Source organism: Anomaloglossus baeobatrachus, chromosome 1 (genome assembly GCF_048569485.1).
Source record: "Anomaloglossus baeobatrachus isolate aAnoBae1 chromosome 1, aAnoBae1.hap1, whole genome shotgun sequence".
In the NCBI taxonomy this organism is placed as follows: domain Eukaryota; kingdom Metazoa; phylum Chordata; class Amphibia; order Anura; family Aromobatidae; genus Anomaloglossus; species Anomaloglossus baeobatrachus.
The window spans coordinates 775,178,744-775,206,068 of record NC_134353.1 but is presented as its reverse complement, the minus strand read 5'-3'; the positions used below and the strand labels follow the sequence as shown (position 1 = coordinate 775,206,068).

The following is a 27,325-nucleotide window of genomic DNA, read 5'->3' as shown; positions in this document are numbered from 1 at the left end:
CATCGCTCAAGCCACCGAGCAGCAGCAGGCCGCAGCGGCAGCCGGACCCGAGCAGTGGGAGAGCGTAGCGTCCCCTCCTCCACCCGCGACACAAGCATAATGCCAAGCGTTGGATGGAGTGGTGTAAAGCATACTTGAATCTAAAGAAGTTCTTTAGAGTAACCAACCAGACTTCTCTATTTAGGAGTCTGATGGATGAGTCTGGGTCTGGCGGATCGAACACCAGAAGAATGTTATCTAGTTGATGCATTGTTTCAACTATAAAGTTTGGTGGAGGAGGTATAATGATACGGGGTTCTTTTTAAAGGGGGTTATAATAAACCCCTTCTTTGCACTGAAGGGAACTCTTAATGCTTCACAAGGGCAAGACATTTTGGACAATTGCGTGCTTCCTTTTCGGTTCCAGCATGACTGCCCAGGTTTGGTGTTTGTTATGGATCAACATGACTGACCTTGACTTGATCACTTTAAATTTAAAATTACTTTTTGGATAAAATATAACAGATATGGCATACCAGGACCACATATATACTTATCAGGATGAATGGGAAAAATTCCAGTAGACAGTTAACCCTAGAACGCATACCTGGGGCCTCGCAGGCCTGCTAGGTTACTTGTTTTCTATGGTAGATTTCTATGGTTGCGCATTCTAGGGTTAAAAAATCTTGTAGAAAGTCTTCCCATAATAATAAAAGCTATAATAGCGGCAAAGGTGGGGATGAACGGTGGATTTTTTGGAGATCATTTCCATATTAATGCGTTTGGATTTAGAATGGGCGGTCATAAATATCGATGTAGGTGTACTGTGTCAATGTCACCATACTTTTATCCATATAGTGTGTTATGTAGGACCACAAGTACTATATAGATTCCAATGCTCAAGATCCCCGATTTATAAGGTTAAATTTGATTGCGATATAATGTAGAAAATGTAGAAAAATAGCTTCTTCCCCAGCTATAGCTTCTTGTACATTGAGGACTTTGAAAATTAAAGTCCTGTTCTGCTGGTGCCCCACAAGCAGCTCTAAATATATAATTAATAAGTTGGTGTTATAGCCCTCACTTTATTTCCCACAGTGTACGATGTGCATGAAATAAAGGCGTAATAATTAATTATATTTTACTACTGCTGTGAACAAGCTGAAAACAAATTCGGAGATGTTTCTAATTTGGGTTGTTTGTAGTATAATGGCAGCACGCGGGATAGTGATCTGTAATTTAACCCAGCGGTAAAGATAATAACAGACAACAGAGTCATGAAAAGACTTTAACGTCATGTGATTCTGAATTTCTTCATAAAACAATTGTTCATTAAGTTGATTTATTGAGTTAATCGCAGAAAGGCCTCCTTTGAAAATGTGGCCTCTATATCCTCACGGGTTTGGTATACCAGGTGTGCCTTTGTAAGATATCATACTGTGCCCTAGAAGATAGAATATCTCCATCATATAGTGCCTTCATATTGAATCAGAGGCTCACAGAGGTAAGAATACCACACAGAGCTATAAGACTGAGCAGACATAACCTGCCATTTCTAAACCAATGCTCTATATATATATATATATATATATATATATATATATATATATATATATATATATATATATATATATATATATATATATATATACATATATATATATGTGTGTGTGTGTATGTGTGTGTATGTACGTATGTGTGTGTATGTACGTATGTGTGTGTGTGTGTGTGTATATGTGTGTATATATATATATATATATATATATATATATATATATATATATATATATATATATATATATATATATACAGTTAGGTCCAGAAATATTTGGACAGTGACACAAGTTTTGTTATTTTAGCTGTTTACAAAAACATGTTCAGAAATACAATTATATATATAATATGGGCTGAAAGTGCACACTCCCAGCTGCAATATGAGAGTTTTCACATCCAAATCGGAGAAAGGGTTTAGGAATCATAGCTCTGTAATGCATAGTCTCCTCTTTTTCAAGGGACCAAAAGTAATTGGACAAGGGACTCTAAGGGCTACAATTAACTCTGAAGGCGTCTCCCTCGTTAACCTGTAATCAATGAAGTAGTTAAAAGGTCTGGGGTTGATTACAGGTGCGTGGTTTTGCATTTGGAAGCTGTTGCTGTGACCAGACAACATGCGGTCTAAGGAACTCTCAATTGAGGTGAAGCAGAACATCCTGAGGCTGAAAAAAAAGAAAAAATCCATCAGAGAGATAGCAGACATGCTTGGAGTAGCAAAATCAACAGTCGGGTACATTCTGAGAAAAAAGGAATTGACTGGTGAGCTTGGGAACTCAAAAAGGCCTGGGCGTCCACGGATGACAACAGTGGTGGATGATCGCCGCATACTTTCTTTGGGGAAGAAGAACCCATTCACAACATCAACTGAAGTCCAGAACACTCTCAGTGAAGTAGGTGTATCTGTCTCTAAGTCAACAGTAAAGAGAAGACTCCATGAAAGTAAATACAAAGGGTTCACATCTAGATGCAAACCATTCATCAATTCCAAAAATAGACAGGCCAGAGTTAAATTTGCTGAAAAACACCTCATGAAGCCAGCTCAGTTCTGGAAAAGTATTCTATGGACAGATGAGACAAAGATCAACCTGTACCAGAATGATGGGAAGAAAAAAGTTTTGGAGAAGAAAGGGAACGGCACATGTTCCAAGGCACACCACATCCTCTGTAAAACATGGTGGAGGCAACGTGATGGCATGGGCATGCATGACTTTCAATGGCACTGGGTCACTTGTGTTTATTGATGACATAACAGCAGACAAGAGTAGCCGGATGAATTCTGAAGTGTACCGGGATATACTTTCAGCCCAGATTCAGCCAAATGCCGCAAAGTTGATCAGACAGTGCTTCATAGTACAGATGGACAATGACCCCAAGCATACAGCCAAAGCTACCCAGGAGTTCATGAGTGCAAAAAAGTGGAACATTCTGCAATGGCCAAGTCAATCACCAGATCTTAACCCAATTGGGCATGCATTTCACTTGCTCAAATCCAGACTTAAGACGGAAAGACCCACAAACAAGCAAGACCTGAAGGCTGCGGCTGTAAAGGCCTGGCAAAGCATTAAGAAGGAGGAAACCCAGCGTTTGGTGATGTCCTGGGTTCCAGACTTAAGGCAGTGATTGGCTCCAAAGGATTCGGAACAAAATATTGAAAATAAAAATATTTGTTTGGGTTTGGTTTATTTGTCCAATTACTTTTGACCTCCTAAAATGTGGAGTGTTTGTAAAGAAATGTGTACAATTCCTACAATTTCTATCAGATATTTTTGTTCAAACCTTCAAATTAAACGTTACAATCTGCACTTGAATTCTGTTGTAGAGGTTTCATTTCAAATCCAATGTGGTGACATGCAGAGCCCAACTCGCGAAAATTGTGTCACTGTCCAAATATTTCTGGACCTAACTGTGTATATGTGTCAGGGCCGGGCGGTCGGGCAGACCCAGGAGGTGGATCCACTGAGCCGAACTCTAAGATGGTGGTAGGGAGTCCGGTAGCTGAAGCACTGATGGGCAGCAGAACAGTCCGTGCAAGTGAAGGTAGCGGAGGAGTCCCTGGGACCACGGAGTCACAGATGGCAGTCCGGGTGACGTAGCTCAGGTTCGGAAGCCAAGATGATGTCAGGCGGGGTCCGGAACCTTTGGAGCGAGATGACGGGTCACCGCAGGGATCCGAGATGGTACGGACTGTCAGATGGCAGACGGACAGCGTGCGGGGCTCGGAATTCAGCAGGACTGGATGGCGAGGCGGGATCAGCTCTAGAAGAGAGATACGTAAGTATGGCAGGAAAACACAAGGAGACCTGACTCCTAGCTCAGAAAACACGAAGATCAGGCCCCGCCCCCTTGGACAAGAACCCCCTTTATACCCCGTACCTGTCTAACCTCATTTCCTGTTAATGGGCGCTGGCCCTTTAAGAAAGGGTCAGTGACCGCGCGCGCGCCCTAATGCGCATGCGCGCGGCCCGGGTGCCAGAAGCCAGGGAAGGAGGCTGAGAGGAGGACGCAGGGGAGCCGGCCAGGGCCTGGGAGGCCGTCGGGCGCCGGGATCGGCGGCCAGGGAGCCTAGGAAGGACGGGCACAAGAGACTGGGACGCGGGGAGCGTGGCAGGTGAGCCGGGGAGCGGGACAGGAGACCCGGGAAGGGGAGCCGAGGGCCCGGGGAGCGTGACAATATGTGTGTATATATATATATATAATAGGAATATTGACAAGACACTACATTGTTGGGTGGAAATCGGTCACAGCTTTACTCTCTTTTATCAAACAAAACATAAACCAATCTTAATACACGATCCCGCCAGGATATGCCAAGCACCAAGCCGGTGTGAAATTCCGCCTTTTTCGGGCCTTTTTCATAAATTATGCCACTGTGACTTTAATTACACAATTAACTGTGAACAAAACAACAATAAAACATAAATTATTTCCACATTGTGAAAAATCAACATAACTTATAATGTCATCGGATCCCAGGACACTGGGGGAAGAGGAAGTGGATCCTCTGATGTCTTATATATGTATGGGGTAGGAATCAAATCCTATAGGCTATGAAGGGAGAGAAGGGGAGAAGCAGGAGAACGACCCCAATGCAACTCAGCCAATCACATCTGCGGATGGGGCAGAAAATATGCTGACTGCTCCACAGTCTGGCATACAAGACTATAACTTTTTAGAGGCCACCAAAAAGCATGCTCATAAGGCCATATTGAGAGATAATTGACGGTATACATTTCTGCTTTGAAGTCACTTTTTACTGAAGGTGAAATTGCTATTCCTTTTTTATGAACTATCTAGTGCAACCACTTATGGCATAGAAAAAGCCTGTGCTGAGCTATGAGGGCATCCACATTATTTGCCATCCTGCCATGCTTTGTGAGTATTGATATTGGGGCTTTCCCAAGGCCAGTGTATGATTAATGAGAATTCCAGTAGTGAAACCGACTGTAAACAACATGTTTAGGCCTTATCCAGATGTCCATATATCACAAGTACGGACTGTGACTAATGTCTGACCAAGAGTCTCCTCACCCAAATTTAAAAGCCCCATAAACTTAGATGATGCTGTTGAGTTTGGGTTCGGAGACCTGCAGTCAGGACGGAAGAAATGGTCCATACGCAGACATAATTCAGACATCCGTATATCAGGGGGTAACAGGGATCTACAATATGAGGAATTGTCCAAACCTGTCAGACCCTTTAAGTAAATAAGTAAATTAACAGTAAGGTGGGAATAGTTATATAGAAATGCTCTAGAAGCATGGCTTTTATTTTATGGTGTATAGGCTATACTGTAGTTTTTACAAGAGCTCCAGTGAAATGTCAGCATAGTGTTACACTACATTTTGCAATGGATAAATTATAAGTTGGGTATATTTGTTTTACCAAAAGCAACACATTTGTTCTTCTTGGTCCATGTTTTATATGTCACTATAAAGAGAAAATAGCGCTTATGAGTAGTACCCGCTGGTCTAATATTAAATTTAGATGTATAAGGGTTTGCTCACCTGGTGGGGTTGTGCGCCCTCGCACAACCCCGGTGTTAGTTGTATAGATCCTCCAATCTTGTCTGGATTGGGAGTTTGGAGCCTTGGTGTCGATCCTATTAGATCGTGATCCTTGTTGGAGATGTCCGGACACAGGACCGCTGGTTTCCTCCTGAGATCCCCGGCACTCTGGGCTCTGGAGTGTTACAGCGATCCGCCGTTCTCCAGCTACGGTTTCCACTTCCAAATGGAGTGCCTATGTCCTGCTGCAGCTCTGACCGAATCCCTCAGAAGGGAGTGTGCATATAGTAGGTAATTGGATTATCGGTCTGGTGAGCGCTGTCAATGCACAGGTTCCATTAAGGTTAAAGTTGCTTTATTATTAAAAAATATTTCACAATGCTCCTGTTATTCAGATACAACGCGTTTCAGCATCACATCAATGCTTTCCTCAGGTATAACCTACAACGCGTTTCAGCATCACATCAATGCTTTCCTCAGGTATTTATACCTGAGGAAAGCATTGATGTGATGCTGAAACGCGTTGTATCTGAATAACAGGAGCATTGTGAAATATTTTTTAATAATAAAGCAACTTTAACCTTAATGGAACCTGTGCATTGACAGCGCTCGCCAGACCGATAATCCAATTACCTACTACATGTTTTATATGTGACCTTTTATCAAAGTATTAAGTTCAAAGATGATCATCTATACCGTCTGACTTCCACCAAGCTGCAGCTGTCCATGAGTTTTCATACCTTGTTGGAATTAACAGATGGTAAATCCTTCCCTGACATGATGTATGTCCTCACAGGTGAACCTTGTAGGTTTTACATATTATTCTTGATTAGTTACAATGGTTACTTATTACCATGGGTTATTGTCTTTTTCAACAGGTCGTTTCATGCCAGAAGATGTTGTCGGTGTCTCACTGCCATGGGCTGCTTGCGATAGCTTTGTACCAATGGCTGGGAATATCTTTTTCTCTCAATCTCGAGGATCCAAATGTGTGTAGCCACTGGGAAAGGTAAGTCTGTGCCTAATGGAAGAACTGATGTCAAACGGATCTGTTTATAACAGAAACCAAAATGAATGCAACTGATACCATTGATAATCAACAGGACCCAATGCCTTTTAATGGGGTTACTAGTATTTTGTAGAGGTGTCTGCCATTTTTTAAGGAATAATAGCTCCAAATATATATACCGTATTTTTCGCTTTATAAGACGCACTTTTGTTCCCCCAAATTTTGGGGGAAAGTAGGGGGTGCATCTTATAAACTGAATATACGGATTATATACTGCAGGGTCCAGGGGAGGTGGGGGCCGCTCCGGAGCGGTGCTGGGGGTGGCTGGGGGGGCTGGTAGAGGCTTGTGAAGCTGCGGGCGGCAGCGTTTGATCTCCTGCACCCACTCATATAATATGCACAGCCGCTGTCCATCACCATAGTGCTGAAACTGCACCGCGGCGATGGGCTGGGGGAGCTGTGCATATTATCTGCCTGTGCTTACCTTTGATCGCACATGCCCCCTCCCCCTGTGTTAGATATGGCCCCCATGCTGCTGCCCATAGTAGAATAATAAACTCTTTACTCACCTCCTCCAGCGTGTCGGCCCGGTCTCCTTCCTGCCGCTGTGATCATGCACGCAGAGATATCTCTCTGCTGTCCCGATCACATGACCGGCACTAGAACCAGGAAGTAGGAAGTGCAGAAGACAGGAGGAGCTCAACCCCGAGGAGGGAGACACGAGACAGGACAGTGCTGCAGAAGGTAAGGAAAGAGTTTATTTTACTAAAAGCAGCAGCATGGGGCCGTGTGTGCCATCCACAGGGGGCCGTGTGTGCCAGCCACAGGGGGCCGTGTGTGCCAGCCACAGGGGACCGTGTGCCAGCCACAGGGGGCCGTGTGTGCCAGCCACGGGGGGCTATATTCAATATAAGGTGGCCATATCCAGATTAAGGGGGCTAATTTTAGGATGGGGGGCTATGAGGGACATATACTCTATATGATTTGTTAGACGGACACTGGCATTATAAGACGGACCCCATTTATTAAAAAAAATTCTCTATTCCTTCACCAAATTTAGGGGTGTGTCTCATAATCCGGTGCGTCTTATAAAGCGAAAAATACGGTATATATTTTTTCATTCCCCCACCGATCTATTTTTGATAATTTATGGAAATTAGTCCAAATGCTTTAGAAGTATAAACAATATGTAAATAGTCATTATATTATTATCAATTACTATGTTTCATTCATTGAAGACATCTTTCTCTCCTCTGGATATAAAGAAGTACATGTATAATATATGAGCCACATCCCCAGGAGACAATAAGTCAATATCAACAGTTCAGTGGAATAGGCTTCTGGCTATTCCATTCATAAATTACACCACCCATAGACTTGTGCTGATGTCTTTGATCTGCTTATATTTCACTTCTTTGTTGCCTTTTTCAATTATAATTTTTATTGTACTTTTAATATAAACGGACTGGGAAATAAATTGTGCAATGTATTTGTAAAGCTGAAGTAGACCAACTCTTTCTAACTCTTGCATTTTCTAACTTTTATTTTGATGAACCTGAATATATATAAGGTGCAGAATAAAAAGCAATCACTAATATAAACCTACTGTACTTTGGGAATTAGAAATAGGGGCTTTCAGGACTAACAATAAAGGCCTGTAAAATGTTGGATGCTTTTTGCTCTGCAGCTTCTAGGAACTGATTTGTGTGAAAATATCAGTAAACAAAACCATGACTTTTGGATATTAGCTGGCCACTTACTCCACATTGCTGTATAACAAAAACTACAGGAAACACAAACTGCGGAATAAATACACAAAACCTTTAAGCTGCATTTACATTGAAAGACAATCGTGCTCTTAACAATCCTCGTTTCACGATATTTCAATGTAAACAGGCTGCCGATCACCCAATAAATGAGTAAAGTGATCTTTTGCACAGCACAGGTCTTTTTCAGCAGTGCGTCCCCCTGTGTAGACCGCACTCTTGCCGCCGAGAACTGTGGCAGTCAATGCACACTAAGCAATCTATTAGAGATTGTTTACACTGGTCTGCCTGTGTAAACAGATTATTAAACAACCGCTGGCAAAGGTTTACTGATAGGCGGTTGTTTAGTGCCATCAGTCATTCAGTGTTGGGTCCATCTATATTGATCCTTAGGGTTACTTTTCACGTTGCGACATCGCTACTGCGATGTCGTCGGGGTCAAATCGAATGTAGCGCACATCTGGCGCCAGTAACGACGTCGCAACGTGTTAAGCCTAGATGCACCAATAAACGATCGCAAAAGCGCCGTAAATCGGTGATCTGTGTAGTGTCGGTCATTTTCATAATTCTGCTGCAGCGACAGGTACGATGTTGTTCCTCGGTCCTGCGGCAGCACACATCGCTGTGTATGAAGCCGCAGAGGCAAGGAACATCTCCTTACCTGCCTCCACCGGCTATGAGGAAGGAAGGAGGTGGGCGGGATGTTTACGTACCGCTCATCTACGCCCCTTCGCTTCTATTGACCGACTGCCGTGTGACGTCGCTGTGACGCCGCACAACCCGCCCCCTTAGGAAGGAAGCGGGTCGCCAGCCAGAGCAACGTCACAGGGCAGGTAAGTCCGTGTGAATCTGCCGTAGCGATCATTTTTGCTACGGCAGCTATAACAAGATATTGCATGTGCGATGTGGGCGGGTACTATCGCGCTCGGCATTGCTATCATCGGCTAGCGAACTACAATAGGTACAATCGCACCCGGGCCCTGGAGCCTAGGGGGCCGCAAAAGTCCCTTTTACCTATATGAAAAGACCAGTGCTATTAAAGACTTTCAATAATTAGAGGTTCATGAGCGTCAAGTTTCACCACTGCCCGAAGGAGACAGGTGAAATTCTAGAAATTGTAATTCAGGGATAGTGTAAGCTCTCCATCGGTTTTAGCACCCAGCCAGACAGCAATATACAGGTGACAAGCTCCAACTTGCTATTCTAGTAGAGCCAGTACACCATATGGGCACCTATGACCTTAATGAACATCCTCACTCCTGTTTTTAATGACCATGCCCCCTGGATGACATTACCATTACTACATTCTTCAGGCTTTGGCCACTTCTAAAGTCCGGCGTGTTCATTGCCATGAGGTTTAATATCTTTTATTAGTTAAAATTTAAACCACCAGAACTTCTACCAGATTTTTGTGTACTTAATTCAATTGCTTGAATGTACAACATATCTGTATAATATATAACCTGGGAAAAAGGTAACAAAACAGGGAATAAAGCCTTATCAAAAAACCATGAAGTGTTGCCCACCATTGGCTTATAACATTATTATAACATTAACTCATCATAGTCATATCATAGTTTTATGTGATACCAAATATAAAATGGCAACCCTAATTGTTGTACATGTCTTCACAGCTATTCTGTGACCGTTCAGGAATCATATGCACATCCGTTTGACCAGGTCTATTACACCAGCTGCACAGATATACTGAACTGGTTCAAATGCACAAGACACAGGTAAGCTGTTCATTCGTTGTTATTCCTAGCTATGCACTGTATATATGAGGGGCTGCTGATAAGTCTTTGGCTTTGTGATTTTTTTTTTGTTTCTATGGTAACAAATGTTACATCATATGAAAGCCTTATGTGTCTAATATATGTTTTCAAAATTTTGTGTTTGTTGCTTATGGCAACAGTGTTTTACGTATGCGGGAAAACAAAATGGCAAAATCTAATGCGATATTTACAGCAACCGAGAGCAGAGGAGTGATAAAATTCTTGTTTCTGCAAGGAAAATCCACAAAGGATATTCATGGTGATATGTCGCAGACATTGGGGGATCAATGCCCTTCATATTCCACAGTTAAGAACTGGGTTGCCAAAATTTAAAAAACGGGCAACTTCTGCACCAATGATGAGGAATGTCCTGGCCGACCGAGAGCGATTGTTGTTCTGGAGATTGTCAATGCTTTGCACAACCTCATACTGGAGAAATCGACACATTTTTGCTAAAGTAATAGCAGACATCATGGGGATTTCCCATGAACGTGTTTGTCTCATTATCCATGAACATTTGGATATGAAGAAGCTATCTGCAAAGTGGGTCCCCAAATGTTTGAAAACAGATCAGAGAACCATGCGAGTGAAAACTTCCAGATCCATTTGTCAGCATTTCCGGACCAATAAGATGATGAAACTTTACATTTATTCCACATACTCTCCACTGATGTCCACACACTTGTTACATCGGTATTCCAAGTTCTGTAAACCTAGCAAAAAGAAGGATTTCAGTTGTACCTTAAACCAGGCATCTATAGCAGCCATGGCATCAGAAATGGTGTGAAATTTGGTACCCTTGAGGTGTTTCTTCAGGTTTGGAAACAGATGATAGTCAGGGGGAGCTAGATCTGGTGAATAAGGTGGGTGGTCAACCAGCTGTAAGTCCAGCTCTACCAGTTTTGCCATGGTACCTTGTGCAGTATGAGCGGAGGCATTGTCTTGCAGGAACAAGATTCCTTTGGGCAGCTTGTCGCGCCTTTTGGCCTTCATCAGAACAGCCTTCAATTGGTCCAAATTTTTAATGTAATACCTTGCATTGATGATGGAACCCTTTTGAAGGTAGATTACAACACAAACTCATCTGACTTCTCACATTTCCAGCCCTGACCCCATCTATTCCCGACCTGCACAAACTCCTCATCCTGATACCCCAATACTGAGCCACTGCTGCCATATGTGCCCCTATTACTGCACCTGCTGTGTGGTACAATAACAGTGCTCCTCTTACCACCCCACATACTAATGCCACCGCTGTACCCCCACATGGTAATAATGCCTCATTTGTGCCCTCTAGATGGTAAAATTGCCCCCTCAAAAATATTATTGCCCTTGTGCAAGTGCCCTAGAAAAGCGTCCATTTTGCCTCTGGAATGTAATAATGCCCCCAGTGTGCCTGTGATGGTCACAACACCCTGAGTGCTCCTATAACAATAATGCTTCTTAAGTGTCCACTACTTAACATTTAACAATGTCTCCTGAATTTCCCAGGTGCAGCTCTCTATACACAATATGATGGGCTACATAGCTCTCTATACAGATTGTGATGTCCCCAAAGTTCTCTATACACTGTATGATGGGCCCACAGCTCCCCTATATACATTATAATGGGCCCATAACTCCCCTATACACAGTATAAGGTGCCAGAACTCTCCTATACACAGTATAATGGGCCCACAGCTCCCCTATATACATTATAATGGGCCCACAACTCTCCTATATAAATTATAATGGACCCATAACTCTCCTATACAAAGTATGATGAGCCCACACCTCCCCTACACACAGTATAATGGGCCCACAGCTTCCCTATACACAGTATAATGTGCCCACAGCTCCCCTATGCACAGTATAATGGGTCCACAGCTTCCCTATGCACAGTATAATGGGTCCATAACTCCCCTATATACAGTATGATGGGCCCACACCTCCCCTATACACAGTATGATGGGCCCACACCTCCCCTATACACAGTATGATGGGCCCACACCTCCCCTATACACAGTATGATGGGCCCACAACTCCCCTATACACAGTATGATGGGCCCACACCTCCCCTATACACAGTATGATGGGCCCACACCTCCCCTATACACAGTATGATGGGCCCACACCTCCCCTATACACAGTATGATGGCCCCACACCTCCCCTATACATAGTATGATGGGCCCACACCTCCCCTATACATAGTATGATGGGTCTACACCTCCCCTATACACAGTATGATGGGCCCACACCTCCCCTATACACAGTATGATGGGCCCACACCTCCCCTATACACAGTATGATGGGCCCACACCTCCCCTATACATAGTATGATGGGTCTACACCTCCCCTATACATAGTATGATGGGCCCACACCTCCCCTATACATAGTATGATGGGTCTACACCTCCCCTATACACAGTATGATGGGCCCACACCTCCCCTATACACAGTATGATGGGCCCACACCTCCCCTATACACAGTATGATGGGCCCACACCTCCCCTATACATAGTATGATGGGCCCACACCTCCCCTATACATAGTATGATGGGCCCACACCTCCCCTATACACAGTATGATGGGCCCACAGCTCCCCTATACACAGTATGATGGGTCCACAGCTCTCCTATACACAGTATGATGGGCCCACAGCTCTCCTATACACAGTATGATGGCCCCACAGCTCCCCTATACACAGTCTGATGTGCCCACTACATGTTATCAGGCCCTTATAATATATAGCCCCCCCCATACACATCCCCTCAGTACATACATGTGATCAGGCTTTTATAATGTGCAGCGCCCCTCTCCCACACACACACATCCCCTCAGTACATACGTTATCAGGCCCCCACACTGCACAGTAATGGACACTGCCCCCTGTCACCACAGTAAATCTCTCCCCTCCCCCACTGCACACAATCTTAGATCCTCTCTGCCTCTTACCAGCAGCCCCTAGCTCCATGTGCAGCAGAGGAAATCACTGAGACAGGAGGGAGAAGGAGGAGAAGGCGGCACTGAGCACCGCACAGGTCCTTGGGAAACCGCAGCAGGGAATCCTCTGCAAACAGTGCGCTGTGTGATAGGACCTAAACCTCGTGACACGGCCAAGCCACTGTATTTAAAGGTGCAGTGTCACTGATACAGTTAATAGTATTGTAGCTCCGAGTGGGCCCCCTCTGAGCACGGGGCCCGGGCGACCGCACCCTCTGCCCCCCCCGCGAGCTACGCTACTGAGCTGAATACAATATACTATTTCATCTTTGACCCAGCACTCATTCAGACATGTGTGGTGGTTCCTAGGGGTCCTAAAGTAGAGGTCTCCTTTGTTCTGAAGAACAAAAGTACAAATTGCCTTATACATTATTAATAAATATTCCAGTATACATTGCTAAATTTGGATTTCAAATGAGATTTTTTTGTATTTTCTACAGAATTAGTTACCGCACTGCTTATAGGCGAGGAGAAAAGACTATGTACAGGAGGAAATCTCAATGTTGCCCTGGGTTTTATGAAAGCAAGGACGTGTGTGTGCGTAAGTATATTTCACAAATTCTACAAAACTATGGGACAGTTGATGTGCAACTCATAAAGAGTCATTCGAGGTTGGGGGGGGCAGCTTCTCCTACATAATTACCTACTTTTATAATTGTCTTGACCAGTTTCACCAAGCTACTGTATATGATAGACTGGCCAATATGTAGTACTTACCACAATTGACCTGATACAATATTGATATTGTGGGTTATGAGGTTTCATTGATGATGTCTGTTTATAAATGTGGTCATTTCTGACCATAAAACATTCGTCAGCTCTAGCCAGAAATAGGACTTGGAATTTACCACTTTCGCTACTGTGGACTCTTGACAGATGCTTGATTTACTTCTCACAAATTAATGGATTGGGTCCAAGGATGTATAAATCATATTTCTTAGTCACTTCATTCTTGAATCGGTGTCATCTTCACTGACTACAAGTAATGATTACTGCACAGGTCATCATGGTAAGTGAGTTAATATTGACATTAAAAACTATTGGAGTAAGGTACAGATATCTTCTTAAAGGAAACCTTTCCGATGCAATATGCACCCAGAACCACGAGCAGTTCTGGGTGCATATTGCTAATCCCTGCCTAAATCCCTTGTATACACTAGCATAGATAAAAGGATCTTTAGAAAAAGTATTTCTAAAGATCTTTCATGATATGTTAATGAGCGCAGAGACTAGTCGCAAGGGTGTTAGTTCCTGTGCTCATTCCAGACTCTTAGCATGTATGCTTAGCGTCATCAGAGGTGACTTGCATACCTGTGTCCGTTGTCACCACATCAGATGTCGGACAGTGCGCATGATCAGGTACTTCCGGTCATGCGCACTAGACCTCTCTGAAGCTGGAATGCGTACACCTGGCTTCATAGTGCGCATGACTGGATGTGTGGTGACTTCTGATCATGCGCACTGCCCGACAACAGACACGGGTCCGGCCGCGGCTGCTGCTGCTCGGTGGTGGCTCGAGCGGTGGGCCGGATCCCGGGGACTCGAGCGGCATTCCTCGCCCGTGAGTGAAAAGGGGATTTTGATTGTGGGGATTTGATTATTGTCCGTGACGCCACCCACGGTTGTGGTGATATTGGTGACACCACCGCTGCTCTAGGCGGGGATCCCGGGAGCGGTGACAGGGAGCAGCCTTGTTGTTAGTTCTCCCCTCCGTGGGTAGGGGGTTGGTTGCCCCGGGGCACGGTGATGGGGGTAGGGATGGATGACAGGCAGGTTACAGGGCCTGGTGAGGTGCAGGGTCGCGGGGGCAGCGCTGTGCCGCACGGCATGGTGGTACTCACTCAGCCAATGATGAGGACACAGTTCGCGGTAAAACACACGGCTGGATGGACGGGTCCCACAGACCGCTGCGGTGTTGTTTCTCCCGGCAGGTTGATGGTGACTGTCTTTCCCTGCACCTATGTACGGTAGATGGTTCCAATGGGTTCCCACCGGTAACCCGCTCCCCAGCTTGGATATGGGCTGGAGGAGCCCCTTTTGCCCGTAGGCTCTGGCCCTGGGAAACTGTTGCGTTGGCGGTGGCGGTGTCTCCCTCTCTTGGTTGGACTGTTGCCTTCTGTCGGGACTTAGCTGCTGGGAAACCCAGGAGGTTCCCTTCACTAACGAATTTGGCAAATTCACGGCGACTCCTAGCCTTGCCGGGGTCCGTAAGCCCCTGCCAGATAGTGCTGGCTTCTCTTTGCGTACCGGTCCGGTACCGCCGGGCCACCGCCCGTCCACGGTCGATACGGTAAGCTCTGATAGGCCACTCATGCAGACTGTCACCACCGTCTGCCAACCTTGCTGCTCCGTCCGGGCCACACACCCGGACCAACTTTAGTCTGCTCAGCTGCCACTTTCCTTCCTTCCACTTTCACTTCCCTAGCTGAACTCCTTACTTTTCCCGCCTCCAGGACTGTGAACTCCTCGGTGGGCGGGGCCAAGCGCCTGGCCCACCCCCTGGTGTGGACATCAGCCCCTGGAGGAAGGCAAAAAGGGTTTTGTGTCTGACTTCGGTGTGCCTGACCGGGAGTGTGGGGTGTGTGGGTGTTGTGCTCTGTGGCCCCTGGCTTGTTCAGGGCGCCACATTCCCCCTTAGTTAAATGCAGACCGTCCGCGGGCTGCCCATCCATCACCGGTTTTATTTTCACAAACTGAAGAATAGAAAAACGGTAACACATTACAATTAAAATAACATCATCCCACATCGGGAGGTACTCTTACTTAAACGTTACGGGTACGGCTTCCGCTCTCTCCCACCCAAGCAACCTGGCCCTGATGCTGCCCCTAAGCAAACGGGCAGCACCCCTTGACCCCAGTCCTGCACAAGTTGCCCGAGCGGGTTCTGTCCTTTTCAGGGGACCCACTTCCATGGGGAACCCCTGAAACCCCCAGAGGATCACCACCGGTTCCGGTGCTGGCTGGGCCCCAGCCTGCTCCACTGCGGGCCATTCCTCCAATCTGCCTCTCCGGAGGCGGTAACGGTGGAAGCCACAACAACATTATTTACATGCCACAAGTTTGTGGTTGCCCTGCCAGTTCTCGGGCTTGTCCGTAGTAGTTTCTACGCATATAGGGGGTCCCAACGGGGACCAGTTGCCGGCAACGACCGGTTCTAAGCAGGCTGACAATCAGGTAGCAAATCAGATGACATCTCGGTTGATCCTTCACTTATCATTCATTTAAACGGTACTTTGTGGTCCCAACGGGGAACAACTTGCAGCGGGACTCCGCTGACTTTGGAGCAGCTACCACCGCAGGGGGTCGGCCCACTCGGGGACCGGTCGGTATATCAAGTTCTCCTTCCACAGGCAGTTACCACTGACGGCCGTTAAGAACGGTGGCGGGGGCAGCGTGGTCGGAACCTCCTCCTCCATCAGTGACATTCTCTCTGGACCTCCAGCTGCGGTGCTGGCCCCAGGCTCCCATGCAATAAGGGCTGGTTCTGGGGTTTGGGTGGACTGGTCGCGACGCGGCACGGCCGCAGCGGCCCCTTGCTCACGGGCCACCACTACGGCAACCATCCTGCGCATCTCCGCCTTCCAGTCCAGCAGCTGCTGCAGGCTCTGTGCCCTCACCTTCAAGGAGAACCGGCCCAGCTCCCGTTCCAGCCACGCAGCGGTCCCGGCGGGGAGCTCACCCGGGCCGCAGTCTTCAAAGGCTACTCCTCCTCGGTTCCCCCAGAGCTTGGACGCTCCGCTAGTGGGTACTCCCGCGCTCCAATTCGAGGACGCCGCCATCTCGCCATCCGTGTCCCCCTTAGTCTCTTTCCAGCTCCTCCTCTACAGGGGCGGGGTTTTGGCCTTCGCGCCTCCACTACTCGAGGAGACGCTCGAGCGGGAACTTTTCTCGCCCAAGATGGCGGCTTCTCAAATTTTCCGGCCGGACACCTCCGGCGGTTACAAGGTGCACCTCTACCAGACGGCAGAGCGGTAAGATCCTGTTCGTGACGCCAAGTTGTCGCGGGCTGAGGAGGGGACGCTGCGCTCTCCCACTGCTCGGGTCCGGCCGCGGCTGCTGCGGCTGCTGCTGCTCGGTGGTGGCTTCACTAACGAATTCGGCAAATTCACGGTGACTCCTAGCCTTGCCGGGGTCCGTAAGCCCCTGTCAGATGGTGCTGGCTTCTCTTTGCGTACCGGTCCGGTACCGCCGGGCCACCGCCCGTCCACGGTCGTTACGGTAAGCTCTGATAGGCCACTCATGCAGATGGTCACCACCGTCTGCCAACCTTGCTGCTCCATCCGGGCCACACACCCGGACCAACTTTAGTCTGCTCAGCTGCCACTTTCCTTCCTTCCACTTTCACTTCCCTAGCTGAACTCCTTACTTTTCCCGCCTCCAGGACTGTGAACTCCTCGGTGGGCGGGGCCAAGCGCCTGGCCCACCCCCTGGTGTGGACATCAGCCCCTGGAAGAAGGCAACAAGGGTTTTGTGTCTGACTTCGGTGTGCCTGACCGGTAGTGTGGGGTGTGTGGGTGTTGTGCTCTGTGGCCCCTGGCTTGTCCAGGGCGCCACATATGCGCGTCACTGCTGATGATGCTAGGCAATGGGCATTGACTAGCATGTTAGCACGCCCTGTGGGAGTGCTAACATACTAAGAGGCCGGAATGAGCGCAGGAACTAATGCCCTTGCGACTAGTCCCCACACTAATTAGCATATGATAACAGATCTTTATAAATAAAATACTTTTTCTAAAGATCTCTTTATCTATGCTACTAAATGTTGGAACAGTTAGGCAGGGATTAGCAATATACACCCAGAACTGCTCGTGGTCCTGGGTGCATATTGCACCTGACAGGTTCCCCTTAAAACCACTTGAATTAAAGGGCCAATCTCTGGTAGGATAACCCCCAAAGATCAGCTTGTATATCCAGAGGAAGCCACGCTTAGCTACACATTTCTCCTGCAATTCATGAACGTGTCCGTTCCACCAAAGCAAGAAATTATAAAGCATTACAGAACTGCCCCCTATTCGGGCTCATAAAGGGGGTCACTAGTTTATACACTAGTTTATACAGACACGGTGTTCTTCATAATCGATAATAACTTTGTGATGCTGTAAAATATTAGCACATATATGTTTTTTATTGGAATAAATACTACATTTACATCACTGCATCTAACGTTTAGCAATTTGCCTGTCATACGTTGTGGCGCTGCCTTTTGAACGTTGTACACACAATTTTCGCTATACACATAATTTTATAAAGGATTTAATACAGCAGAACTCTTGGTTGACAGACATGATTGACACCTGTGAGGGTAAATACATCCATTATACGCTGTAATACTCAGAAATGGGAAAGACTATTATCTCCTTTTACTCGTTCTGCTCAGTCTTCTGTTTCATGACACTGAGGCTGTGACGGGTAAGAGCAGATGTCTAGACATTACTGTCCGGAGAACTCTGTATAGAGGCGGAACCAAATTTATAACCATATGATCTACAGAGTAATAAGTCCACTACTCTATCCGTATGTAAGAGTTTTGAAAACACGTTCAGGTCTCATACAGTAGAGCTTATGTGTTAATTGAGATTGTGCCATCACAACATACTTCCATGGCCTTCTCCAACTAAAAATTCAAACTATGTAGAAGAGTCGATAAGTGTTCAGCAATGGGCAGCTTTGGGGTCAATACAATAAGATAATACATACGAGTACTACTCGCCCCTACACCCGACTCCTGAGCCCCAGGTTTGCAGCTCCCATGGTGTCTGTCAGGCCATGAGTGGTACCGTCTGACCATCGGTGATCGACTGATGCCGCAATTGATTGAATTCAGGTTTAGGAGCGGACAATCATCATCCACAGGACAACTCACTGACAGTTCATGATGTTACCACTTCATGTGGAAACCACGGGAGCATCAGTGTTGGAGAGAGGTGATAATTAAAAAGGGTGGTGGGTGGGGGGTGATTATTATTGTTTTTAACCCTCTGTCTTCCCACTGTGGAATTTAACAGAGTATCACTTTAAAGGTTATTTATCCTTTCATACACAAGATGTATTAAAGCACGCTGTTGCTACCTTCAGTTCAGTCCAATATGTCCAAGAACTGTCAGGATTCTTGTAGACTGTAACTTACCATCCACTCTTTTTGAGTGAGCCATTATCCTTTATCAACATTCTACCAGCACTATAGGAGCTGGAAATTAATTTCCCTCAGTTCCCAGTATTCATTGCTCTTGTCATTGTGCATTGACTTGCTTGCCCCAGACTGAAAGCCCATCTGACAGACAGGAGAGCAGACGAAGAGAGACAAAGACCTGCTGACCTCCCTCTATTGTGTCTTCTTTGACACCAGAGAAGGAATATACTTGACTTATTTAATTAAAAATATAGTATCCTTCCAAAAACTATCAATAATAACATCAGCTTGCCATTAAAACATCACTCCAGCGTTTGTTTGTTTTTTGGTGCTGGAGTAGTATTTTTAATCTAAGGTCACTGCCCCTGGTAATATATGTCGCGGGCGGAGGAGGGGACGCTGCGCTCACCACACTCGGGTCCAGCGCTGCTGCTGCTCGGTGGCTCGAGCGGCGGGCCGGATCCGGGGACTCGAGCAGCGCTCCTCGCTCGTGAGTGAAAAGGGGAATGGTTTTGGGGATTTATTGTCCGTGACGCCACCCACGGTTGTGGTGAGGTTGTGACACCACCGCTGCTCTGGACGGGGATCCCGGGAGCGATGACAGGGAGCAGCTTGGATGTTGTTCTTCCCCTCCGTAGGTAGGGGGGGTTGGTTGTCCCGGGGCCCGGTGAGGGAGGGATGGCAGGCGGGTGACGGGGCCTGGTGAGGTGCAGGGTCGCGGGGGCAGCGCGGTGCCGCACGGCACGGTCGTACTCACTCAGCCAATGATGAATGCAAAGTCTCCGGTAAAACAAACGGCTGGATGGACGGGTCCCACAGACGGCTGCGGTGGTTCTTCTCCCGGTAGGTTGGCGGTGACTGCCTTTCCCTGCACCTGTGTTATGTTCTCGGTTCTGGTGGCTTCCCACCGGTAACCCGCTCCCCAGCTTGGATGGAGGCTCAGGGAGCCCCTTTTGCCCGCAGGCTCTGGCCCTGGGAACTGTAGCCTTGGCGGTGACTGTATTTCCCTTCACGGTTTGAGCGGTTGCCTTCAATCGGGTCTTGACTGCTGGGAAACCCCGGAGGTTCCCTTCGCTAACGGATTTGACCGGTTTTACGGCGACTTCAAGCTTGGTCGGGGTCCGTAGGCCCTGCTGAATGGTGCTGGCTTCTCTTCGTTCCCCGGTCCAGTACCGGTGGGCCACCGCCCGTCCCCGATCCTTACGGTTCACGTCAATCAGCCCCTCCTGCAGACGGTCACCACCGTCTGCCAACCTTGCTTTATGTGCCCGGGCCACGCACCCGGACACGGTCAGTCTGCTCCACTACCACTTCACTCCTCACTCTACTCTCCAACTTCCACTCTACACTTCAACCGCTTCCTTTTCCCGCCTCCAGGACTGTGAACTCCTCGGCGGGTGGGGTCAACCGCCTGGCTCCACCCCCTGGTGTGGACATCAGCCCCTGGAGGGAGGCAACAAGGATTTTGGCTGGCCTTGATGTGCCTAGCCGGGGTGTGGGGTGTGTTGTTGTAGTACCTGTGACATCCTGGCTTGTCCAGGGCGCCACATTCCCCCTTAGTAAAATGCAGACCGTCTGCAGGCTGCCCGTCCATCACTGGTTTTATTTTTGTTAACTGCAAAGATAGAAAAACGGTAAAAACACATGTAAACATCATAAACATTTACAACGGTACGGCTTCCGCTCTTCTCCCACCCAAACAACCTGGCCCTGATGCTGCCCCTAAGAAATAGGCAGCACCCCTTGACCCCAGTCCAGAACCAAGTTGCCCAAGCGGGTACGGTCCTTTTCAGGGGGCCCGCGTCCATGGGGACCCCTGAACCCCCGGAGGATCGCCACCGGTTACGGTAGTGGCGGGCCTGGGCCATCCCTTTCCTCCAGGCCCATCCTCCAAATCAGCCTCTCCAGGGGCGGTAACTGTGTAAGCCAACACTTATTTACATTCCACTAAGTTTGTGGTTGCCCTGCACGTTCTCGGGCTTGTCCATAAGCAGTTCTTTAAGCACGGTTGCAGAAAGTCCCTACGGGGACTAGTTGCCGGCAACGGCTGGTTTAATCACGGTTCCAATCAGATAAACTTCGGTTGATCAATCTTATCATTCAAAACTTTTAACTGTTACTGATGATCCCAACGGGGACAACTTGCAGCGGGGCTCCGCTGCCATCACTGCTCACTTTCGTCCTCCTCACCCGGCCCCGGGTGGAAGAACACAGGTACCAGCCCCTCCAGCGCATAGCAGGTGCGACAAGGAAGGGCCGCCCGGTATCCATTGTTCCCGCCCCGGGAGATGTAAGTGGCCTCCGTGCCATACAGGGCGACGACTCCCTCGTCCTCCTCCGAAACAGGCTCTGTGTCAGGTCCGGAGTCACTATCATCTGTCCCTGTGCCAGGCGGTTTGCCGCCAGCTGCCGCAGTCTCCGTGCTCACCATTCTTTCGGCTACTGTTACAAGGGGGTGTAAGTCAGATGGACCAGCAGTAGCGGGGTGCACGGGCAGGGAAGACGGAGGCGGCATGGGGGCCAGGGGTAGACCGGGTCCCTCAGCCGCAACGGCCGGTCCCTCGGGGATACAGGGGCATGGGTCACTCACCAGCTCCTCCATCGTGGCCTCCATTCCATACACCCGGGCGACCGCAGCTACCTCCTCGGTCCACTGCTCCATCAGCAGACATATCTGACTCCGGTAGCGCCGGCAGATCCCTGCCGTTCGGGCCCTGAGCCACGCCGCTGTTCAGGGCACTGGCTCCGTAACCTCTGCGTAGCTGGACGAGGTGGACATGTTGGTAGCGGTACTTTCCAGGAACCAGCAGATCGCAGAGTCCCGGCGTCCCTGCTTTTATAGCCGTGAGCTACATGCGGCCAGACGCCATTGGTCCCCCTTAGTCTTTTTCCGGCTCCTCCTCTACAGGGGCGGGGTTTCGGCTTTCGCGCCTCCACTGCTCGAGGAGACGCTCGAGCGGGGACTTTTCGCGCCCAAAATGGCGGCTTCTCAAAATTTTCGGCCGGACACCTCCGGCGGTCACAAGGCGCACCTCTACCAGACAGCAGAGCGGTAAGATCCTGTTCATGACGCCAAGTTGTCGCGGGCGGAGGTGGGGACGCTGCGCTCTCCACGCTCGGGTCCGGCGCTGCTGCTGCTCGGTGGCTCGAGCAGTGGGCCGGATCCGGGGACTCAAGCGGCGCTCCTCGTCCATGAGTGAAAAGGGGAATTGTTTTGCGGATTTATTGTCCGTGACTCCACCTACGGTTGTGGTGAGGTTGTGACACCACCGCTGCTCTGGACGGGGAACCCGGGAGCGATGACAGGGAGCAGCTTGGATGTTGTTCTTCCCCTCCGTGGGTAGGGGGGTTGGTTGTCCCGGGGTCCGGTGAGGGAGGGATGGCAGGCGGGTTACGGGGCCTGGTGAGGTGCAGGGTCGCGGGGGCAGCGCGGTGCCACACGGCACGGTCGTACTCACTCAGCCAATGATGAATGCAAAGTCTCCGGTAAAACAAACGGCTGGATGGACGGGTCCCACAGACGGCTGCGGTGGTTCTTCTCCCGGTAGGTTGGCGGTGACTGCCTTTCCCTGCACCTGTGTTATGTTCTCGGTTCTGGTGGCTTCCCACCGGTAACCCGCTCTCCAGCTTGGATGGAGGCTGAGGGAGCCCCTTTTGCCCGCAGGCTCTGGCCCTGGGAACTGTAGCCTTGGCGGTGACTGTATTTCCCTTCATGGTTTGAGCGGTTGCCTTCAATCGGGTCTTGACTGCTGGGAAACCCCGGAGGTTCCCTTCACTAACGGATTTGACCGGTTTTACGGCGACTCCAAGCCTGGTCAGGGTCCGTAGGCCCTGCCGAATGGTGCTGGCTTCTCTTCGTTCCCCGGTCCGGTACCGGCGGGCCACCGCCCGTCCCCGGTCCTTACGGTTCACGTCAATCAGCCCCTCCTGCAGACGGTCGCCAACCTTGCTGTATGTGCCCGGGCCACGCACCCGGACACGGTCAGTCTGCTCCACTACCACTTTACTCCTCAACTCCTCACTCTACTCTCCAACTTCCATTCTACACTTCAACCGCTTCCTTTTTCCACCTCCAGGACTGTGAACTCCTCGGCGGGTGGGGCCAACCGCCTGGCTCCACCCCCTGGTGTGGACATCAGCCCCTGGAGGGAGGCAACAAGGATTTTGTCTGGCCTTGATGTGCCTAGCCGGGGTGTGGGGTGTGTTGTTGTATTACCTGTGACGTCCTGGCTTGTCTAGGGCGCCACATATACAAACCCTTCGGTATTTTCACCTATTTCAGCATCACTCCGGTCCCACAGCGCCATCTTGTTACCTCAATTTTTGACTGACTGTAAGTCAGAATTTAACAGGCTCTCAATACAAGTCTATGATAGCCAAAAAAAAGCTCTCATAGATTGGTATTGAGTTGTGACCTCGGACACGCTCCATAAAACACTGCAGCTGCCAGCAGGTCACAAACTGGAGAAGACTGACAGGAGCGGCGGTGATAGAAAATGAAGGCGCCGGAGCAGGGGACTTGGATATAAAGCACCACGAGTGGTGGAATAAAAAAATGCCGAAGGGCTGCTTTACAAAAAATATTTTTTTTATCACTATTTAAAGAAAAAGCAAAGAACAAGCCCTCATATAGTTATGTTGGCTAAACACTTATGAGATAAAAATGGAAGTTAAAAAAAAATTGCCCAGGAGTAAAGGGCTAATATATATAGTCTGTAACAAGCCGCAAACAAACCCCAAGTAATTTCTGAACAGGATATTGTGTAGGAAGAAAGCCGATGTCCAAGAAATTTCACTCCACATGTTTTCAGAAAGTTTCTTTGCAGAGAAGTTAGGAGGGTGGGGTGAGGAGAACTGGAAGGTAGCATGGCCTGCCCTCAGTCACTAACCCTCTGGAGATTGTGATGGAGTCTTAGCTTTCGGAATAATAGAAAATTTAGGTAGGCCAACCTTTTTGCTTTTATGATCGAAACATATTTCTGATTTAGTTGCCATTTTAATTACCTGGATTCATCCCAATACATGTAACAATAGAAGCTCCATCACTAGATCTGTACACACATAATACTACATAAACACCACCATAGGGTCTACTGCCAGCTGTGGCCAAGCTGTCCCTTCAGTTGGTAACTCCGGATGGCAGCACGCCAGTTAAGTAAGCCAAACTGAAATAATAAGCCAAGTCACAGAGTGAGGGGAGGACGGTATTAAGTTAGTGCTAGAGGAAGGCTACAAACGCCTACTCCTTCTATTATGAAGATCGCCTTTTTCAGCTCCAATTTCAGAGAGAATTCCTAGTAAAAGTTTCCCCAATTTGGATTTGGCATTGCTAATATTATTGTATAAGCAGCTGTTCAAACATAACGCTTCATGCTGTATTACGTCCCTAATTACTAAGCCGAAGACAGAGAGGAGGAAGTTACAAAGTGAGATGATAAAAAGTACATTAGATTTGGAGGGGTAGACTGAAGAAAGGCAAGGCTATCATAATCTATGCAAATTGACTAAAGTATTAAAGGATAATTCATCTTTTATAAAGTGATGATATATTGCCAGGATATCCCATGACTTTGTGAGCAGTGGAAGTCCGATTTATGGCAGAAATTTGGAACAAACACTGGAGATTTAGGTGCTAAGATAGACATACATCAGGGCCTAATGACGTTGGTAAGAGTCCTCCTCCCATACGTGACATTCAAATACTGGTGCCTCCTTATGTAGTATAAGGGTATATAGGACACCTTATTCACTCGGGTCTGGGTGCGACTGACACCTCTCACAGCTATTAAAATGATGATATTAACAACTAGGTCACCAAGAATTATTAGTAAGGTTCTCAGTAATGGCAGGAATGGGATGTAATTACTCCAAACTACATTTTTTAAGAAAATATTGTGCTTTTTTCTTGACCAAGTATATGCCATATTCTAAATTTATCCCATTTCCACTAAATTTAGTTTATTGTGTCAGGTTTTGTTCAGTTTTTTTAGCCCTAGATTTCCCATTTCATCTTGTTTAGATCATTAGTATTGATGAGCAAGCACGATCATGCTCAGGTGCTTGGTACTCATAATGAGTAGTTGGATGTGCTTGACACGTGTATCAAGTATAATGGAAGTCAATGAGGAACTTGAGCATTTTTCTGGGAAATCTTCTCCTTATTGAGTTCCATTATACTCAGTACTCGAGGCGGGCCCAACTGAGCATCCAACTAGTCATTACGAGTACCAATCACTCGAACATGGTAGTGCTCGCTCATCACTAATCATTCGTTTTCAAAGCCTTGGTTAGCTAGTATCCACAGTACTCACAAATCAAGGACTCTGGGCTTCCCATATCTCAGGGCAGTTGGACATCCTTAAAGGTACCTTCACACATAATGACTTACCTGCGATCCCGAAAACGATGCGACCTGATAGGGATCGCAGGTAAGTCGCTGGGAGGTCGCAGGTGAGATGTCACAGTCAGATCTTACCAGCGATGCAGGAACGATACAGGTCGCAGTAGCGACCTGTATAACGATCTCAGCAGTCACTGTGACCCTGTCACACAGTGTCAAACACAGCGATGTGTCCTGCCCAGCAGGACATCGCCTTTGAAGAAAATGGCCTGGACCATTCTGCAACGACTAGCGATCTCACAGCAGGGGCCTGATCGCTGGTAAGTGTCACACATAACGAGATCGCTAACGGGATCGCTACTGCGTCACCAAAATGGTGACTCAGCTGCGATCTCGCTAGCGATCTCGTTATGTGTGACAGTACCTTTACTCTTTCGTTATTTATGGCAAGAAATGATGGATGAATAGGAGACCAGGAACATGCAACATGTGTAAAAACTTGGTGAATTCTATGATCCCATATGAACAAGCAGTCTCTGTACATAAAAAACGTCCTGCCACATTCCAAAAGGTTTGGAGCAGCTGGTGTCAGTCCCCGCTGACTTCATGCTTGTCACAGAATCTCTTCTCTGCCCCTAGGGTGCTTGGCTGCTAATCAGTGAATAGTCAATTATTGACAAGAATCCCATGCCTATTATCAGTAATAATAAATAACTATCTTCTATATGTGGTCAGAGGGATTAGAGGTTTCCACTTTTCCTTTCAAGAACACTGTCGTTATGGGAAATATGAACAAATGCACGGAAGCTGTGTCCATTTAGTTGCATTACGAGTGTTTGCTACTATCTCTCATCCATGGACTTTTTTTTTTTTTGTATACATGACCATTTTTACCTATATTTGATTTTTGGTTATTTACGGTACTTTGCAATAAAAAACAGAGGTTTAAAGCAGGGGCCTGAATAATTTTTATTCCCCCATTTAACAGTATTTGCTCATCTGGCATCTAATTCATGTATCCTTGTAAATAGTAAACTTAAAAATATATATAAAAAATAAAAAAAATTGTTTGAAAAATGTAAAGAAAAATGGAATAAATGTAATTCTGTCCTGATCTGCTAGTAGACCATTTGGCTTACTCTTCTTTCTTTTGATGTGTGACAGCTCACTGTGCTGATAAATGTGTCCACGGCCGCTGCATAGCCCCCAACACCTGTCAGTGCGAGCCGGGATGGGGAGGCCCCAACTGCTCCAGTGGTAAGTACTCAGCTGCTGCCGTCCGTCTCTGATGGGTCTGCTCTTCTCTCTGGGAATATTGGGATCACACTGGTAATGATTTACTCCATTTCCATACGTTGTTATACTTTTTTATAGAGCTAATACTAATTATCAGTTGAGTGAAACCTGTACAAATCATTTTACGGGACCTAATTATTAAATCTGACTTATCATGAAAGTGTGAATAAATAGAGCAGTTTTGTAATTTGTAGGTTGGTATCTATTCTAATATCAAGTAAAATTGTCACTTGTATGTTAAAATGTATTTTTATTTATTTTAGTCATTCAGTACCGTAAGTATACTGTTTATGCTGTCATTTTAGAGGTTTTGTGTTGTCAGACTTTTATTATTGTACATGTTAGACTTCAATAATGGGTGTTCTGAATGCATGAGGTACAACATATGTGAAAGTGTAAAGAAATACACATAAATGCCAGTTAACACCGCTCCCTTAAAGGGTTATTCCCATCTCCAAAATCCTATCCTGATAAATAGTAGGTGTAATA

General features: G+C 47.3%; 1 protein-coding gene across 2 annotated transcripts in view; it reads left to right on the top strand.

The window, feature by feature from the left end:
• Positions 1-27,325, top strand: part of MEGF10 (multiple EGF like domains 10) — a 176,812-nt gene that overhangs the window by 52,047 nt on the left and 97,440 nt on the right. For both annotated transcript variants that reach the window (XM_075324739.1, XM_075324747.1), the window contains exons 2-5: positions 6,416-6,546; positions 9,947-10,048; positions 13,511-13,611; positions 26,705-26,797. In XM_075324739.1, the coding sequence (XP_075180854.1) occupies positions 6,434-6,546; positions 9,947-10,048; positions 13,511-13,611; positions 26,705-26,797 (409 nt within the window). In that variant the 5' untranslated portion in view covers positions 6,416-6,433. The remainder of the gene's footprint in view (positions 1-6,415; positions 6,547-9,946; positions 10,049-13,510; positions 13,612-26,704; positions 26,798-27,325) is intronic.